At 40.2% G+C, this 19448-nt stretch overlaps 1 protein-coding gene across 1 annotated transcript in view; it reads left to right on the forward strand.

Annotated features, from left to right (window-relative positions):
* SLC13A3 (solute carrier family 13 member 3) overlaps positions 1-19448 on the forward strand; it is an 83020-nt gene that overhangs the window by 27096 nt on the left and 36476 nt on the right. Inside the window, exons 2-4 of the mRNA XM_001379372.3 lie at positions 3020-3285; positions 6387-6547; positions 19188-19254. Of these exons, the coding sequence (XP_001379409.2) occupies positions 3020-3285; positions 6387-6547; positions 19188-19254 (494 nt within the window). The remainder of the gene's footprint in view (positions 1-3019; positions 3286-6386; positions 6548-19187; positions 19255-19448) is intronic.

The raw sequence follows: 19448 nt of genomic DNA on the forward strand, positions 1-19448 counted from the left end.
AAAGGCAGTCAACTCTTCTTCAGTCAACTGCCAGGATGGGTGCTTTTGGCCTCTACCCCTTATCATCAGTATCATCAACAAACATTTCTTTCTCTTGGCAAGTTCAACTCCTCTAATTTTCCCTTTGGGAGAGCTTTTTCCTTTTTATTATTTAGAAATGCAAGACCATAGAATGGTAGAGCTGGAAGTAATAACAGAACATATTGATTGTCAGGGCTGCAAAATACCTTAGAAATGCTCTAGCTCAACCCCTCTAAAGAGGAAGTCATCTCTTCTTTGTCTCCTTTTTCATTACTATGTAGTGGAACTCTGAACATGCCCTCTGCCAGTGGGAAAGCTGGTGCCAGCCGGGTCTTGATTGTCTGCTCACAACCCTTTAGCTCACACAAAGCTCTTATCACAGACTCCCAATAGGGAGAAGAAAAGTTCAGAATGGGTTGGTGCAGGGGGACATGAAAGGCAGTAGGATATGGGAGGAGAATGAATTCGATTTGTCAGAACCGATTCAGTTTCTGGACTCCTTAGTTTGCGGGAAAATGGGATCTTTATTAAAACCATTACCTTCTATCTTAGTATCATTTCTCAGAGAGGGGAGTGGCAAGGGATAGGCAACTAGAGTTAAGTGACTTGCCCAAGGACATACAGTTAGGAAGTGTCTAAGAGCAGGTTTGAACCCAGGTCCTCCTGACTGGCACTCATTCGACTGTGCTACCTAGCTGCCCCAAAATGACTTCTTCTTATCCTTTCCTCTTTTTCTAGGGAAGGGGGCACTTGGGGAAAAAAATCCAACAACTAGTCCTTGTGGCAGTCTGGCAATCATCTTCCAAGCTCAAAAATTAACCACCTGACATAGCATTTTCCCTTTCCTCTCAGGTCTGCTTTTTCTGCCCCTAAACACTTAGACTTTAATCTCTATGTAATCATGTTTTTTAAATGTCTGAGAGGGATTTAGGTTTAAGAAAAATTATAGACCTCCTTGGAAGAAATGTAGCAAAGTGAAGTGTCAGGAGACTGGGTTCAAAGTCTTGTGACCTTGTGCAAGTCACTTCCCTTTTTGGACTCAGTTTGGCACTCTGTACAATGAAGCCATTAGATGAGATGACTTGTAAGGTCCTTTCAAATGCTAATATTCTGAGTTCTAAGATTCCTTCCAGTTCTAGTATTCTTTATTCTTTGGTCCCATCTAACTGTGACATTTGAGGTTCTAAGGTACCTTCTGTTTCTACCATTCTTTGTTCTATACCTTCTGTCTCCAACTAAGTTCTGCATTCAAAATTTCTTTCTAGCTCTGACAATCTATGTTCTATGTTCCAAAACTTCTTCCAATACTGATTTTCCATGATTCTAAGTGAGAACAGCTTTCTTTTTTTAAAACTTTCTTTAAAATGATGAACTTAGCAATCATTAAGCATAAACATATAAAAAAAGAAGAAAATGGTTATATATGAAACTATGAGCTTGTTACATGGAGTTTTTTTTTTTACAAGGGTACATTAAATTTAATGGAATGACAAAATTACCTTTCATGCCCCCTTCTGCTCTTCTTTTTGTTTTCTTCAATGTATTTACAAAATGTTTTATTGGAGGTATTTTCCTTCCTTCCTTCCTTCCTTCCTTCCTTCTTTCCTTCCTTCCTTCCTTCCTTCCTTCCTTCCTTCCTTCCTTCCTTCCTTCCTTCCTTCCTTCCTTCCTTCCTTTCTTCCTTCCTTCCTATTATTTGATGTTTCCATTAGAAAGTGATTAGGTGACCAGTTCAGTTAAAATGATAAGTGGAAATGTTCACCACCACTGAAGTCTAGAATGCCATATGGGTTGCCATCTGGGGTTCTCTGCACCTAAAAGTCCAATCTTGGATTATCTTTTAGAGAACCTAGGAAGGAGGCAGGGATTCTTAGTGCCAGTGATAAGCTCAGGATAGGTGATAGAGCTGCTCTAGGGCCACCCAGTGAGTCAGCACAGAGAAAATAATGGATAAGAAATCTGATTCTAGGATGCCTAGTTATGACCTTCGCTTGTTCAGGAGATATCTTCTCAGTGAAGAGGCTAGATGATCCTGTCACCAAAAGCCAGTGCCAGTCTCTGCCCTTGAAGGGCCTGGGAAAGGCTGAGGGACAAAAGGAGCTGATCAGAAGAAGGAAGGGTACAGCTTTTGTTAATTCCAGATTAGTTGCCTTGGACAGCTTTCTGGTTTATACTCCCAAATCCTCTGTGAGTCTGGATTCTCTTCTCCATGGGAAGCCCTGAGAGGGCTGGGAAGCTATGTGGGGGTCACCATGGCCATATTCCAATTCCTAATCTGCTCATGAAGACAAACTCTCCAGACCAACTCATAATAGCCTAAGTTGGAGCAAAGGGGTCATTGGCACCATCAACAAGGGATAGAGATGTTGTAGTGTTAGAGAAAGAGACCTAGAGTGATTCAAGCAGAGCCAGGTTCAAGTTCTGACTTTGTCAATAACTTGTTGCATGCCCTTGGGCATGCCAATTTTCATATGTAGGCCTCAGTTTCCTCTTCTGTGAAATGAATGGGTCAAACTGAATTTCTAAGGTTCTTTCTGGCTTTAGAGCATTCTTTGTTCTAAAAGTCCCTCCCAATTTTAACTTTTTACAGTTTAAGGTCCCTCTCAACTTGACTTTCTGCATTCTAAAGTCCCTTCCAAATCTGACATTCTATGATCTAAGGTCCCTTCCAGTTCCAAAATTCAGTGTTCTATGATTCCTTCTAGATTCAGCATTTTATGTTCTTAGATCCCTCCTCACTGTCTATATTCTAAGGTTCTTTCCAGCTCCAACATTCCCTAGTGTATTGTTCCTTTGATTTCCAGTGTTCTTTTTTCTAAAATTCATATGAATCCTATCTTTGTTCTAAGGTGCCTTCTAACTCCTCAGCTCTAACAATCTGTGTTCTAAGAGACCTTCCAGTTATGACAAGAATTCTGTATTTTATGCAAGCTTCCAGATCTGTTTTTCTATGGCCTCTGATCCATAACACCCTTTACATTTGTGTCTCTTCTTGCAGGAAGGAAAATGCCTCTTTGTCATCCTGCTGATGGCGCTCTACTGGTGTACAGAGGCCCTGCCCTTGTCAGTGACTGCTCTGCTTCCCATCATCCTCTTCCCCTTCTTGGGTATCTTGCCCTCCAGCAAAGTATGCCCCCAGTATTTCCTGGATACCAACTTTCTCTTCCTCAGTGGGCTAATCATGGCCTCTGCTATTGAGGAGTGGAACCTGCATCGAAGAATTGCACTAAAGGTGCTGATGTTTGTTGGCGTCCAGCCAGCCAGGTAATAGGCCATCCCTTCCCAGATGTAAAACCTTACTCATGGCCCTTCTGGGCAACACAGCCTGATTGAAAGAGTTCTAAACTCATCCACTGAATGGTTAGTACTGAATAGTGCCTTTGGGCAAACACCTTAAGCAATGTGGGTGTTATTTATCACATATGTTAAATAGGCATCATCAACCCTGGGCCAGCCTGCATTACAGGTTTGTTGCAAGGATCTAACATTCTAATGTCCTATACCTAGTGATGGTGAACCTTTTAGAGACTATGTGCCATACCGCACCCTTACCCCAGTCAGGGAAGGGAGGAAACACTTCCATTGGGATGCTAGGGAGAGGGGCAGGTGATATGAAAATATGTCTGAAGGCACAGTAGAGAGCAGAAGAGAACAGCTCCACCCAAGTCTCTCTGACTTTCTAGTAATGAACTGAATGCTGGTGAGTGATAGGCATGCAAGCCCACAGAAAGGGCTCTCTATGTCTTCTTTGGCATGCATGTCATAGGTTCACCATCATGCTTATGCTAACTTAAAAAAAATCACAAGAATCCACTTAAACAGTGGGGCACAATATCAGAGCAATAGTTCTCAAAGTGTCATCTGGTGAACTTTGGAGGTCCCTGAGATGCTTTTAGAGGGTCAGCAAGGTCAAAACTATTTTTGTAATAGTAAAAATATGTTTAAACTTAAAATATAGTAAATATTGATAGATACAACTGTATAAAGGGGTCCTTGATAATTTTTAAGAATGTAAATGGGTCCTGAGACCCAGTTTAAGAACTGATGTTTTAGAAAATAACAATAACTAATATTCATATAACACTTTTTTTAGGTTTACAAAGCATTTTAAATATATGCTCTCATTTGATTCTTATCTGAAAGCTATGAATTAGGTGCTATCATTATCCTTATTTTAAAGATAAGGAAACTGAACCTGAGATAAATTGAGTGACTTGCCCAGAGTCCCAAATCTGGTACAGCTGGGTCTTGATTAATATGTATAATGAAGGCTATGCAGTGGTCATAGATATTTAATTCATCATTATTTGAAATCATAATTATGCAAGATATGGTCATTGGTTCCAACTCAATGGGAATATGCAGTTCAGTTTTGATTTCGGTAGTAACTTTGTGGGGTTGGTTATTCTTTCTCTTTGAGGACCCAGCTATTTCTGAGGCAGCATTTGAGCTCAGGCCCTCCTGACTCCCAGTCCAGTGCTCTATCCATACTCTTTCATGCTACTGTCCAAGCTGCACTCAATTATCAAATCATTCAGCAATCATTATCGTGCCTGTTATGTAGTGCCAGGAAATATAAATACAAAGAAATAAATAATCCCTTCTCCAATGGAGTTGCCATTATAAGTATATAGGGTAAAGATCTGAGCAAATTCAAGTATATATATATATATATATATATATATATATTCAAGTTATTAAAAATAAGGTAGTTTGAGAAGGAGACCACCAGCATTTGGGGCAATCAGGACTGGCTTCATGCAGCAAAGGGTGCCTGAGCTTCATCTTATGGGGGGGGGGGGGAAGAAGTGCCTATCGGGCAGAGGAAACAGGACTATAGAGACAAAGCAATCCAAATCTCTCAGTTTAAGTAGAAGGAAAGTGACTTGCCCGTAGTCATACAACTCCTGTAATAAATATCTTCTGAATCATAAGAATCACATGGAGAACCATCCCAAAATAATATATTAAGAGCAGCTCCTATTTGTGTAGAGCTTTAAGACTTGTGAAGCAGTTTGTAAATGTTATATAATTTTATCCCCCCCCCCCCCCAATCAACCCTGGAAGGTAGATGCTGTCATTATCCTCATTTTACAGATGGGTAAACTAAGGCAGATATCGACCAGGTAACTTGTCCAGGATCATACAGCCATTGGGTAAATCTAGATTTGAACTCAAGTCTTCCTGGGTCTAGGTCCAGAGCTCTCTACTGTATATCTTGGCTGCCTCTGATAAATATAAAATAGAAATATGAAATCATATATTGATTTTATAATAAGAATGTTAGTCCTATTATGATGTCCCCCAAACCAGCTTTGTGTATTCCTATATTAGACAAAACTCTGGACTGCATAAACTGTGTCACTGACTCAGGGGGCTTTTTCTGGGCTCCCAGGAGGACTTCGGTGATTTACTTAGTTTCTACTGGGTATATGATTATTGCAAAAGAAGCCACATCCCTTCTCTCTTCTAGGTCTCAGTTTCAATATCTATAAAAGGAAGAATCCTTCCAGTTCTGACATTTTATGATTCTAGTCTCTAATTATTATTAATTCAATAGACACCTATTGTCTGAAGAGCATTGTTTTATGATGGGAATATAGAGATGAATTAGACACAATTTGGATCCTTAAGGGCTGTTGGTGCCACAGTAGCTAGAATGTTGGACCTAGAGTCAGGAAAACTCACCTTTCTGAGTTCAAATCTGCTTTCAGACACTTATTAGCTGTATGACTCTGGACAAGTCATTTAATCCTCTTTGCCTCAACTCTTCATCTGTAAAGATGTGAGGGGGAAGAAAATGGCAAACCCCTCTAGTATCTGCCAAAAAAATGCCAAATGGGATCTCAGAGACAGACATGACTGAAAACCATTGAACCACAACAAATATCCTTAATAGTCCAGCAGAGAAAATAAGAGGTGAACCAATAAATATGATGAATGCTTAAGAGGAATACAAAGTGCCTTGAGGTCAGATGAGAGAGATCACATCCAATTATGGGGACGAAGGAAGTCTTCATTTAAGGGGTGGTGCTACAGGGTAGCCAGGTAGCTCAATGGATAGAGAGCCAGGCTTAGAGACACAAGTTCAAATTTGGTCTCAGGCACTCCTAGCTATATGACCCTGAGCAAGTCACTTAACCCAATTGCCTAGCCCTTGGACCCGAAACTCAGTATTGATTCTGACAGAAGGCAAGGGCTTTAAAAAAAAAAGAAAAGAAAAAGGAAGACATGGTGTTTGAGTGGTGTCGTGGCTGATGAGCCAGCAAGCAGAGATGATGAGGAAGAGGCAAGCAGGAAGAAACACTAAAGCAATGGCCTTTCTCGGAGCCTCCAAAGTCTGTTCTCTGGTTTTCTTCCATCAGGCTCATCTTAGGAATGATGGTGACCACCTCCTTCTTGTCCATGTGGCTCAGCAACACAGCATCCACTGCCATGATGCTCCCCATTGCCAATGCCATTCTGAAGAGCCTGTATGGGGACGAGGCTGGAAGAGACCTCAACTGGGAGAATGAAGAGAATTTGGGTGAGAAGGGCAGAGAAGGGGGAGGGCTAGCGGGGCCAGATAGCTGCTAATGCAAGTCAGCAAACATTTATTCAGTGTTCTTTTTTTTAAACCCTTACCTTCCATCTTGGAGTCAATACTGTGTTTTAGCTCCAAGGCAGAAGAATGGTAAGGGCTAGGCAAAGGGGGTCAAGTGACTTGCCCAAGGTCACACTGCTAGGAAGTGCCTGAGGCCAGATTTGAACCTAAGACCTCCCATCTCTAGGTCTGACTCTCAATCCACTGAGCTACCCAGCTTCCCCCTTATTCAGTGTTCTACATGTGAGCTTTACTATGCCAGACTTCAAGATACAAAGAACCAGCCCCTGCCCTCTGGAAGCTTACATTTGGAGGGGGAGGCTGTGGGCAAGGGGGAAGAAAGAGAGCATGGACACAGATAAGTATGTGGGCAAAGTAGGGTGTGAGGGGGCAAACGGGATACACAAACAAAATGCTCCAGAAAATGGTGAGGTCCAGAAGAGAAGGAGGGAAGAGTACACAGAAGAACTGTTAATTAAGCTGAGCCTTAGGGAGAACAGAACTACTACTACTGCCTCTATTACTACTACTGCTGCTGCTGCTGCTGCTACTACCATCATCATCACCACCACCACCACTGCTGCTGCTGCTACTGCTCTATTGCTACTACCACTAAAACTACTACTGCTATTGCTACTACTACTACTACTGCTACTACTATTGCTACTACTACTACTATTACTACCACTACTACTACTGCCACTACTACCACTATTGTTATTGTAAAAATTAAAAATAATGTACAATAATTTAAAAATTATATTTTAAGAGATTTATTAATGATCATTAGAAATAAAGGAATAAAAGGTAACAAAATAAAAACCATGTGCCCATGGATAATCTATCTGTTCAAAAAGTCTGCTTACCACCACAGTCACAACCTAGGAAGCAAAGAGAATGAGACCAGGAACCCCATTCAATATATCCCCCTGTCTACAGGAAGTACATAATGACAGGAAGTCAGTGGACTCTTGGGAAATGCAGTTTTTAGGGTAACAGATTTCCAATTATACATTACTACTATTACTATTACTACCACTACTACTTCTGCTACTACTTCTACTACTACTACTACTACTACTACTACTACTACTACTACTACTACTATTACTACTATTACTACTACTACTGCTACAACTACTACTATAATATTGCTACTATTACTACTATTCTTATTGGGCAGCTAGGTGGTGCAGTAGAGATAGAGTGCTGGGACTAGAGTCAGGAAGACCTGAGTTCAAATCTAGCCTAATTCACTTACTAGCTGAGTGACCCTAGGCATGTCATTTAACCCTTTTGCCTCAGTTTCCTCATCTGGAAAATAACCTGGAGAAGGAAATGGCAAACCATTCCAGTATCTCTCCCAAGAAAACCCAAAATAGGGTCAGAAAGAGTCAGACACGACTGAAACAGCTATATAACATCAAAAACGACTACTGCTACTACTCCTATAGCACACATTTGTGTAGGATTTTTAAAAACTCACTTTCTGTCTTGGAAACAATACTGAATATGTTCTAAGGCAAAAGAGGGGTAAGGGGTAGACAACTGGGATTATACACGGTGGGCACACTGTGCTACCTAGCTACCCCTATGTAGCACTTTTAAGCTTAAGATGAGACATGGGGCTGGGATGATGATGGTATCCCTCATGAATGCATGATGGGAAGTCTACATGTCATCAGCTCACAGCCCAGTCTGTCTGGAATGGAGAATGGGGGGAGGAGAGCAATGTGACAGAGATCTGAGAAGGGAGACAGGTTGTGAGGAGCCTGAATGAAATGCCAGGCTGGGGAGTCTGAAGAGTAGTGATGAGGAATTCCTATGCATGGGGACAATGAAGGAGGAGGCTTCAGGGAAAGATCTCCTGTGTGGGGAGAGAACCTAATGAGTCATCCTGTGATAGGGAGACAGAGGTTCTCACCTCAGATATCGAAAGGCCACTACTGGGGAGGCTAGCATGGAAGAGGGTATGGAATGAATCCGGTCCAGACCAGGAAGGACAACTTCACTGCTGAGTAGAGAGAACTTTTTTTCCTTACTCATGGATGGGAGATAGAGTTTAGCACTCTCTAGTCAGGTACTCGAATGCAGAGAGGGATGGACCATGCTTCCAGTCCTCCCAACCACCTAGAAGAGGCAGAAGTGGTGAGAAAGGTAGTGGGAGAAGACATATCATCAATAGGAGCCTTGGCCTAAAATGCAAGAAGCTTCCTAGGATGCTGTATTTCCCAACAGCAGAATTGTCAGTGGCCGGGGTGAGGTGAAGGAGTAGAAGTCATGCCATGGATACAGAGGGCTGTGGCATGGGGCTAGCAAAGGTCTACAAGATGTGGTGTGGGAGGATTCCTACAGGATGGAAGCATGTTCCCTGAGGCAAAACTCTGCCTTAGTTATGGGAGCTGGAAGGGACTTTAGAAGCTGCTTTCCAGGCCCTTCATTTCACAAACTAAAGGAACGGAGGACCAGGAAGATTAGGTAAGAATTCATAGTTTATCTTACATATAGTAGGATGTCATTGAAGTTTTTTGGGCAAGAATGTGACATGGTCATATCTGAACCTTAGTATAATTATTGGGAATGGGGTGGGGGAAGGAATGAAGGAGAAGAATAAATAGTTATAGGAATATTCCCCCCCAAAAAGAAAATAAGGAAGAGAATGTTAATGAAGCATTTATAACACACAGAAGAAAATAGGAGGAAGTTCAAAAACAGATGCATGTAAGCAGGACAACATTGGAATTACTTTTATATTTATGACAGTACATGCTATATATTTTTATATATGTATATATTACACGTTATACATTATAATAGCATATTATGCATACATAAGTATTATAATAAAAATATGTAATATTTTATGGTATAACATAATCTATAAAAAATTGAGGTTCCATTGTTTTATATGCAATTCTCTTTCTCTGTTCTTTGAATGTGGGGTGAGAAGTGCTTTTTGAAAATGGGGGTTAACAATTTTTAAATTTTTATTTTGGTAATGTAGTGCAATATGGTTTGGAGTAAGGAAGCCTTGGATGCAGAAAGTCTATTTTTTAAAAATAAGTTTTATTTTAGGTCTTTTTATTTCTACATTACCATACTTTCCCCCAGTATCCCTCTCTCTATCAGAGAGCCATTCCACATAAGAAAGAATATTTTTAAGACAAAAAAAGAAAGGAGGAAAAAAATAATCAGAATAATTGATTAAAACACTGGAAAAGACTGATAACTGTAATGGGCAAAGTTTGTGGATTTCCCTCAACCAAATGGCAGTGTGGGAACATCTCCAATTTTCCTTTCTTTTTGAACATTTTTGTTCTTTATAATTTTGATACTTACTTTTGATTTTTATGTATAAGTATATATGTAGTTATTCTTCTCATTTGCATTGTTGTCATCATTATGTATATATTGTTTTCTACGCTCTGATTACTTCACTGCATCAGTTCATGTGGTTCTTCCCATACTTCTCTGGATGTCACAATTGTCATTTCTTACAACCCATTTATATTTCTTCACATTCAGATCTACAATTTGTTTAGTCAGTCTTCCATTGATGAGTACCTATTTTGTTTCCAAATTCCTTTGCTATCACAAAAAGTAAGCAGGGAGATGATTAAGGAAACTCCTAAAATAGTCCAGTTGAATGTGAATGGGGATGAGAAAGAGGTGGTAATTCAAATGGAGAGGGAGGATGGGTGAGAAAGGTGTAAAAATAGCAGCAATCAGACTTGATAAATGATTGGTCATGGCAAATGAAGGAGAGGAAAGAGTCCAGGATTAAGGCCAAGGATCACGAGTCAAGCCACTTCAGGTTCAAGCCTGAGTGCCTTCAAGGATGTTAATGCCATTAGCAATATAGAGAAGTGAAAATGGGACAAATTGGGGGTGGGAGGGTAAGCTAAGAAGCTCAGTTCTCCATGAGTTGGGTTTAAGATGCTGATGGGACATCCACATGGAGATGTTCACTAGGTAATTTGGAAGTCATAGATTGGAGTTCAGGAAGAGGTTAGAGCTGGATCTATAGATTTGGGAGTCACCTGTGTGGAGGTGATCATTGAATCCATGGGAAGTAGGTGAGAGAGTGTAAAGAGAGATGAGAGGGCTAAGAAAATTGGCCTCAAGCATACTTTAGGGGTGCAGTCAGGGAAGAGGGTAAAATCAACAAAATAAGTTTAGAATGACAGGTCAGAGAACTCTAACAGTGCTTTCAATGAGGGAAGCATCTCCAGAAGGAAGAAGTGATTAGCAATGCCAAATATGGTAGAAAGATAGAAGGAGGTTAAAGACGAAGAAAAGACCATTTACTTTTGTGATGAAGAAGTCATCAATTTAGTCGTCAACAAGAATTTATTAAGTGCTTAATATGTGCCAGGCATTGTGCTGAGCCCTGGGAAGACAAAAATAAAGAGAAAGAAAGAGTTCCTGCCTTCAAGGAGCTTGCAATCTAATGGAAGAAGACAATGCATAAAAGGCAGTTGAAAAGCATAGAGGGAAAGGGAGACAGGAGAAGAGGTGCCCAGTTGGGAACATGGTAAAGAAAGTTCAGAGTGTCAGGAGTGCAGCCTGGAGAAGAGTGAAAACATAGCTGGTCTGGGCAACCTCCTTAAAATGGAAGTTCTGGGAGAACCCAACCAGTCAAGGAAAGAGGCTGCAGATTCAGTAGTATTTCAAGGTAGGAGGCCAGACTTCAAGTAGTTTAAGAGGGAATATAGAGGGACAGCTTGATAGCTCACTGCATAGAGAGCCAGGCTTAGTCACTTATGACTCTGGGCAAGTCACTTAACCCATATTCCGTAGTCCTTAGCATTTTTCTGCCCTGAATCAATTCTAAGATGGAAGGTAAGGGTTTAGAAAACAGAGAGTGAACAGGTGATGAAGAACTGGAGATAGTCAAGGCTGATTATTCTTTCTGAGTGTTTGGCAGTAAAAGGAAGGAAAGATAGGATGAAAACTTGAGGAGGCAGCAGGGTCAAAGGAAAGAATTTTGTTTAAGGGGAGGGAGACCTGTGACTATCTGTAGACAATGCACATAGAGCCACTAAATAGGGAGAGGATGAACATAAGAGAACTGGGGAATGATTAATGGGGCAAGGGGATAGGAAAGGATGAGATCTGGGCACAAAGGAGAGGCAAGGAGAGGAGCCACCTCATCCTCTGATACTGGAACAAAGAAGAGGATGGGTGACGGTGTAAAAAAAAGTATGGAAAATGGTGATGAGGGAGCTCAGCATGGATGGTCTAAATCTCAGCAAAGTAGAATGCAAGAAATGTCGAGGAAAGGGTACAGAGACTGGGTAGGCGGGTGTTTGTGTCCACATGGATGGTCAGTCACAAAGTCAACAGAGGACTGGAGATAGCATTTCAACAAGCGGTGGGATCATAGGGCAGTTGACAGATCTGAATGTATTGGGTCAAAGATAGGCCCAGGAGAGCAGATTCATAGCTAATCCTTCTGCAAAGAGAGATGACCTTTTACCCCATTTTTAGCTCAGAATGAAACAACTGTAGAGTAGTTAGAACAAAACTGATGTTGGAGTCAAGAGAAACCTAGTTTAAAATCCTTGTTCCTTTACTGGCTTAGCCATGTGACTTTTGGCAAGTCACTTATAATCTTTCCCAGCCTCGGTTTCCTCATCTATACAATGGGGATAATGATATTTGCATTACCTGCCTTATAAGGTTGTCATGAAGAAAACATTTTGTGAGTCTCAAAGTATTAAGGAAATATAGCCATACTTGAAAATCCTGATGGTTTGGAATGAATGGGCTTTGTAGGAGCATAGATTCAAAGCTGAAAGGAAACTTAGAGGCTATAGAGTGCTGCACTCTCATTTTACAGCTGAGAAAAATGAAGTACAGAGAGGTTAAGGGAATTGTCTAATGTCCTTCAGCCAATAAGTTTTTGAGGCAAGATTTGAACCCAGATCTTTCTAACACCAAGTTCAATGCCCTGTTCACTTTGTCATATTGGCTCTTGGTTGGGTAGGTCCAGATATATGGCAAAAGATGGGGAATAAACCTCTGAAAACATTTTAAAACCAATAAGTGACATGAGCATGAGACTAGGAATCAAGAAGATCAAAGTCCAGATCCTGCCTCAGATACCTACTAGCTGTGTGACCCTGGGCAAGTCATTTAACCCCTGTTGGCATTAGTTTTCTCATCTATAAAATAGAGATTATGATAGCATCTACCTGATAGGGTTGTTGTAGGGGATTAAATGAGTTAATATAGATGAGATTCTTAGTAAACCTTAAAGGACTTTATAAATGCTACTATCCTGATGTATGTCCAGAGGAGAGAGCAACCAGGATCGTGAAGGGCCAAGAAATCATATATGTTGCATGGGTAACAGGAGGGTCCTGAGGCTATTTAGAAAGAAGGCCTCAGGAGGTCATTCTCACAGTCTTTATGGAATCAGGATTTAAAGCTAGAAGGAACCTTAGGTATCATCTTATCTAGGGATTCTTCATCTTGTTTGTGTCTCATCCCCTTGACAATGTGGTGAAGCCTCTGGACCCTTTCTTGGAATAGGGTCTGTGCACATAGGACTAAAGAAAACCAAGGGATGGTGAATATAGAGATGCCATTCTCCCCCCCCCCATTCAAATTCAGGAGCCCTCCACAGGACAGATCTTTTAGAAATTTCTTCCTTTGGTTGCATCTGAAATCTGCCTTTTGTAACTCCCTCTCCCAACTTTCTTCCAAATTAGCAGTCACATACAAGCAACATACACAAGGCTAGGAGAGACTTTGTCCACCTTGTTTTTCCCTCGTGGTCCCTCCAAGGCTGAGGGCAAAGGGGAGAAGCAGGGATGCAAGGCTGAGTAAATGGTTAAGAGAGGGCAACACCTTTGCTCTGGCTCAACTTGCTAATAGAGAGGGTCCTTTAAACCTCTGGCTTCCACCTATCAGCAAAGCAACCCACAAGGTCCCCTGCCCAGTAGAGTGTGACGAAGACTCAGTGAGCCTTCATCACAGCCATTTCCATTTCTAATGATTCATTGGCATCTATGAGATTTAGGACCCTGCTGCCTCCCAATGCCCATGGCTTCCTCTAGCACTTTACCACAATACCTTATACATAGCTGGCACCTGCTAATTTCTTGTTGAATTGAATTGAGAGCCAGTCCTCAGAAGAAATGCAACAGTTCACATTTCTATACTGATATCTATCCATCCATCCATCTATCCATCTATCTATCTATCTATCTATCTATCTATCTATCTATCTCTTCATCTACATATCTAATCATTCTATTTATCTATTCTATCATTCTATCTATCTATGTCTGTCTCTTCATCCATCCATCATTCTGTTTTTCTGTCCTATCTTTATTCTATCATTCTGTTTATATATTCTATCATTCTACTTATCTATCCTATATCTACTCTCTCTCTATCTGTCTGTCCATCTGTCTGTCCATCTGTCTGCCTATTCATCCATCTATCTGATCATTCTGTTTGTCTAGTTTATCTATCTGTCATTCTATCAATCTATCTATCTTTATGTCTATCTCTTCATCCATCTATCATTCTATTTATTCTGTCATTCTATATATCTATCCTATATCTACTCTATCTCTCTTTCTATCTGTCTGTTCATCTAATCATTCTATTTGTCTATTCTATCAATCCATCTATCTTTCTATCTCTTCATATAACTATCATTCTATTTATCTATTCTATCATTTCTCTCTCTCTTCAACAATCTATCTACATAATCATGCCATTTATCTATCCTATATCTCTTCATCTCTATCTATCTATCCTTATCAATCTGTATATATATATATATGTACATATATATATATATATATCTTTACAAAATTTCCGAGGTGCTTTTCAAACAATGATAACCTCATGAGGTTAGGTAGTACAAATATTATCTCCATTTTAAAGACATGAAATAGAGAGAAATGGGAAAGCAGAGAGATGAATGCTTTATCTCAGTCCATAAAAAAATGTCACATGAAGTCAGACCTCCTTCCTCCAAGTTCAGTGAGAAATCTCTTCACTATATTATTTTTTTCTGAAATAAGAGAGGACTTCTTGGTAATAGACTTCAATCTCTGGCTGATTGTTATTACCATATTCCCTCTCTCTAAGGTTCATAGGGACTTTTATTTTTATTTTTTAAATATTCATTTACTTAATTAATTTAAAATATTTTTCTATGGTTATGTGATTCATGTTCTTTCCCCCCCCCCCCCAATCCCTCCCGTAGCCAATGAGCAATTCCACTTGGTTTTACATGTGTCATTGATCAAGACCCATTTCCATATTGTTGATATTTGCATTAGGGTGATCATTTAGAGTCTACATCCCAATCATATCCTCATTGAACCATATGATCAAGCAAATGTTTTTCTTCTGTTTTTCATAGGAACTTTTAGAAAGGAACACAACTCATGGAGTACCAACCCCTGGGCCCTCCTCACCTTTCCCCTATCAGGAATTTCTGTGTTGATCACCAATTCCCCTTACTCCACATATTAGAGATCAAAAGATTTCAAGGAATTAAGCATTCCTCTCTTGGCTCAAATGGACATGGGAAATGCTTAATAAATTGTTGACATAATTAGAGGTTGCATTCCTAAAATGAGAGACAACTCTTTGGAAAGAATTCTGAACTCTAGTCAGAAGACCTGGGTCTTACATTTGAAACTTCTTAGCTGTCTGACATAGTCACTTCTAAACCTCTTAGAGCCTCCATTTTCTCATCTGTATGTTGGGAATAATTATACTAGCACCATTTACCTCTCTAGATATAATTATTAGGGAAAGGACAAATTTGGTTGGATATGGAAAGTAAGGCCTTTATTTGGTGGTTTCTTATTGAGGATCCCTGAGATAGGGCATTGTTCTTTCTAAAAGGTACCTGTTGAAATCTAAACCTACTACCTGGGGGAGGAGAGGACAGGATAATACCCATTTTCATAGAATATTTTATCAGATTAACTAGCTGTCATTCAATCAAAAGGGTCATTGAGCTCTTATTAGAGAACAGCTGTAAAACTAGAAAGAGGCCTTAGAGATCATCTAATCCAATCTCCTCAGTTTGTAGCAATAAAAATCAAGGTTCAGTGGACTGAACCCATTTGCCTAAGGTTAGTAGTTAGTAGCATTTCAGTCAATTAATCCTATGTTTATTTAAGGGAAGTTAGATGGCATAGTGGATAGAGTACTGGGACTCGAGTCGGGAAGACCTGAGTTCAAATCCAGATTCAGATATTAGCTGTGTGAACTTGGGCAAGTTCTCTGTCTGCCTCAGTTTCCTCAAGTATAAAATGAACATAATAATGGCACCTATGTCCCAGGGTTGTTTTGAGGATCCAATGAGATAATATTTGTAAAGCACTTAGCACAATGCCTGGCACATAATAGATAATACATGCTCATTGCCCTCTTTCCTTAAATGCCTTGTTTGCACTGGATACCAGGCCTTACCCTGGAATTAGAACCCAGAGCTCCTAATTACTATTCTGGTGTTCCAGCTTTTACGATGAGATATGAAGATTAAGAAGATGCCGGTCCCACCATTCAGGGAGCTTTCATCATAGTTTAGGAGACAGGATATATAGTAGAGGATAGCTCAAGTCTGCCATCAATCCATAGACCATGAATGCACCAGATATCTAGACCTGAACAAATTCTAGGACACAGTATCAAAATGGTAGTTTGTGAGTACTTAGAAAGGAAAACAATGAACATTGAATTTTTTTTACAAGACTTCTTTAAAAAAAAAAAAAGATCAGGCTATTTATTTGTGGCCAAAAAATTGTTGGCTTTGCTAAATTGCTTTTCTCCTTCTTGCCATAATGGTTGACATGCTGGGTAGGGTAGGGGACAGGATCTAGTTGGAAATGAATGAGACATAAAAATAAATTCATCAATTAAAAATACAATTTGAAGAAAATGAGAACAATTGTAAGAAAAGCATGACAGATTAACCTCATGCCCTCTTTTGACAGAGTGCTTAGACTGAATGCTGAAATGCTGGGAAGCTGCAAATACAGTATTCTTCAATCTCAGCAAAGCATTTGACAGAATTTCAGAGTGTACTTGCATATAAGATGGAGAAATAGAGGCTAGCTGATAGTATAATTAAGTGGAGTGGGAATTGGGTGAATGGCTGGACCTAAAGCCTAGCTGCTTTCATTTTTTCTTTTTCATTTAAAACCTTTACTTTCTGTCTTAGAATTGATACTAAGTATGGGTTCCAAGGCAGAAGATCAGTAAGGACTAGACAATGGGGGTTAAGTGACTTGCCCAAGGTCACACAGCTAGGAAGTGTCTCAGGCCAGATTTGAGCTGAGAATCTCCCATCTCTAGACCTAGCTCTCTCTTCAATGACTCATCCAGCTGCCCCCTTAATCACTTAGTGGAGTGTCCAAAGGATCTGTCCTTGGCCTTGTGCTGTTTCAATATTTTTCTTGAAATGCTTATTAAATGTTTTGATGAAAAGGAAAGATAATTAGTATATCATATTTCATAAAAGACCCAAAGATACCTTGACTGTCTAGAATGGTGGAATGAATCAAATAAGATGAAACTCTTAGGAGTTAAAGTGAAGGTCTAAATTAGAATTCCTAAAATCAACCTCATGAAAAGTGCCAGCTTTTTGAGTCTCTTGTCACACTACTAACTTCTGCTGAACTTGTGGTCTGCTAAAACCCCCAGATCTTTCTCATATGAACAACAAAAGTTTCATTAAAAGTTTTAATGGATTGCAAGCTTAACAAGTTGATATTATGATGTGGCAATGAAAAAACTAAGGCTTAGGAGAAATCCATAGTGTTCAGAATAAAAATAGCAATCATCCTGCCAGACTCTGCTCTGGTCAAATACAATATGTCCTTCGGGACTCAGTTCTAGACACCCCATTTTAGATGTGCACAACGGAAGAATATGCTATATGAGGATCCATCAGAAGAGCTGGAGATCTTTAGCCCAAGGAAGACCTGGGGAGATGTGATAACTGTCTCCAAGTATTTTGCGAGAGAGGACTTAAACTTGTCCCAGGAGGGGAGAACTAAGAACAATGTATGCAATTTAGCATGAGGCAGATTTTGAAAAGAAGGAACTTTTGAACAATCCAGGGCCATTTCAAGAATGGGCTGGTCATGATCTTCCCATCCCTGGAAGAGTTTTAATGAAAAAAATATATATACATACATTATTTTATTTAGGTAAATTATTATATAAGTACTATATATTTATAGATATTTTATATCATAAAATATTATATAAACATGTTTATATACATATGAAGATATATATAAAAGAATCTCTATAATGGGGATTCCTACCACAAGTAGGAAGTATGTCCTGTGAGATTTGTTCCATCTCTGAGATTCTGTAATTCTCTGACTCAGAAGCAAAGAGGGGAATAGGTAGAGATGTGGCCTGACATGTGGAGGGCACAGATGCTTCACGTGGTCTTGCTCTACCTGTTACCAGGTTGGGATACTTAGTTGACCTGCCAGCCTGGATCAGGAAGAGGGTCAGAGTTCCTTTTGCCCTGTGATAGAGCTGAGAAGATGGCTTGAGCCACACAAGTGTGCTATTAACTCCCATTTCCTCCTGCACCAGTGACCCCAGGACTGTTCTCTCTCTTTACACGTGGACAAATTTCTTTGGAATTTAGTTAACCTCATCTTGCCCTCTTTCCTTCCCTTCTCTTCCCCCTCTCTCATGCTCCTGGGGACTAAGCTGACTCATTTTATACCTCAGGTCCTAGAGAATAAGAACAAATATGTTTTTCCCTATCACGCTATCATATTCAATGGTTATAATAATAATATCAACAATACTTACATGCTTTAAGTTATCCAAAGGTCTTTTCTTAGAACAATCTTATGAATAGGAAGACGAGCTTCTAATTGTTTTTCAGAAGGAATGGAGCAGGGAATGAAATGTGTGATTAGATGCTTTGAGTGGATTAATCCCATTTGACTGGCGATGTTCATACCTACATGTAGAATAAGTGGCAACCCAGTCATTGTCATCTCAGGTACACTAGAAGCCCCCCCCCCCCAAATACACACCTCTTGTTGATGCCAGAAATTCCTTTACTGGACAGAGTTTAGTCTACAACTGAAAATCTCTCTTGGGAGATGGAAGTAGAGACTGAAATTTCTCCAGACTAAAATCCAAACAACTTATGTCGGACCCTCTTTTGAGAGTCAGTTTTGGTAGTCAAGAAATGGGGAACATACTGGGTTGCCAGGCTTGAACCTGCAGTATTACAGTTTCATTATTTCCAAAAGAACATGGAGCCGTATCTGGCAATTCCCTAGTAGGATTTTTGTGGACAACCTTCTGAAGCAAAAGATCTCCCACAGCTTTGGTTCTGGGTCATATGCACATAAGCTACGTTTAGGTAGGCTTGCAGATAACCAGGCCTGGAGCCAGTTCTAACTCGGAGGAGGCAGGTGTAGAAGGCAATGCTTCTATCTGACTTTGCCCTGGATCCCTGGTGGGAGGGCAAGCTCTCCTATCTGCGGCAGGATGGGTCAGTCCTTGTTGACTAAACTGCATCCAGCGACTGAAAGAAGATCTGCTCTTTCTTTTCCAGCTGCTGTCCGGAGAAATGGCCTGTGTACCGTCCCCACTGAGATACAGTTTCTGGCCAGCACAGAGGAGTGAGTTCTTCGCTAATGCAGCAGGGTCACAGGTGGCTTGTTTGCCCAGGAAAGTGGAATGTGATTCGATAGGAACAAGGAAGACTCTTCTTTTGCCCTCCAAATCTTTTCTTCTCCCACCAGCCAGATAAAATTCCATCGTAAAATGAGAAGTTGGAGTTGGAAGAGATCTTAGAACATAAAATGTTAGAGCT

This window comes from Monodelphis domestica, chromosome 1 (genome assembly GCF_027887165.1).
Source record: "Monodelphis domestica isolate mMonDom1 chromosome 1, mMonDom1.pri, whole genome shotgun sequence".
In the NCBI taxonomy this organism is placed as follows: Eukaryota; Metazoa; Chordata; class Mammalia; order Didelphimorphia; family Didelphidae; genus Monodelphis; species Monodelphis domestica.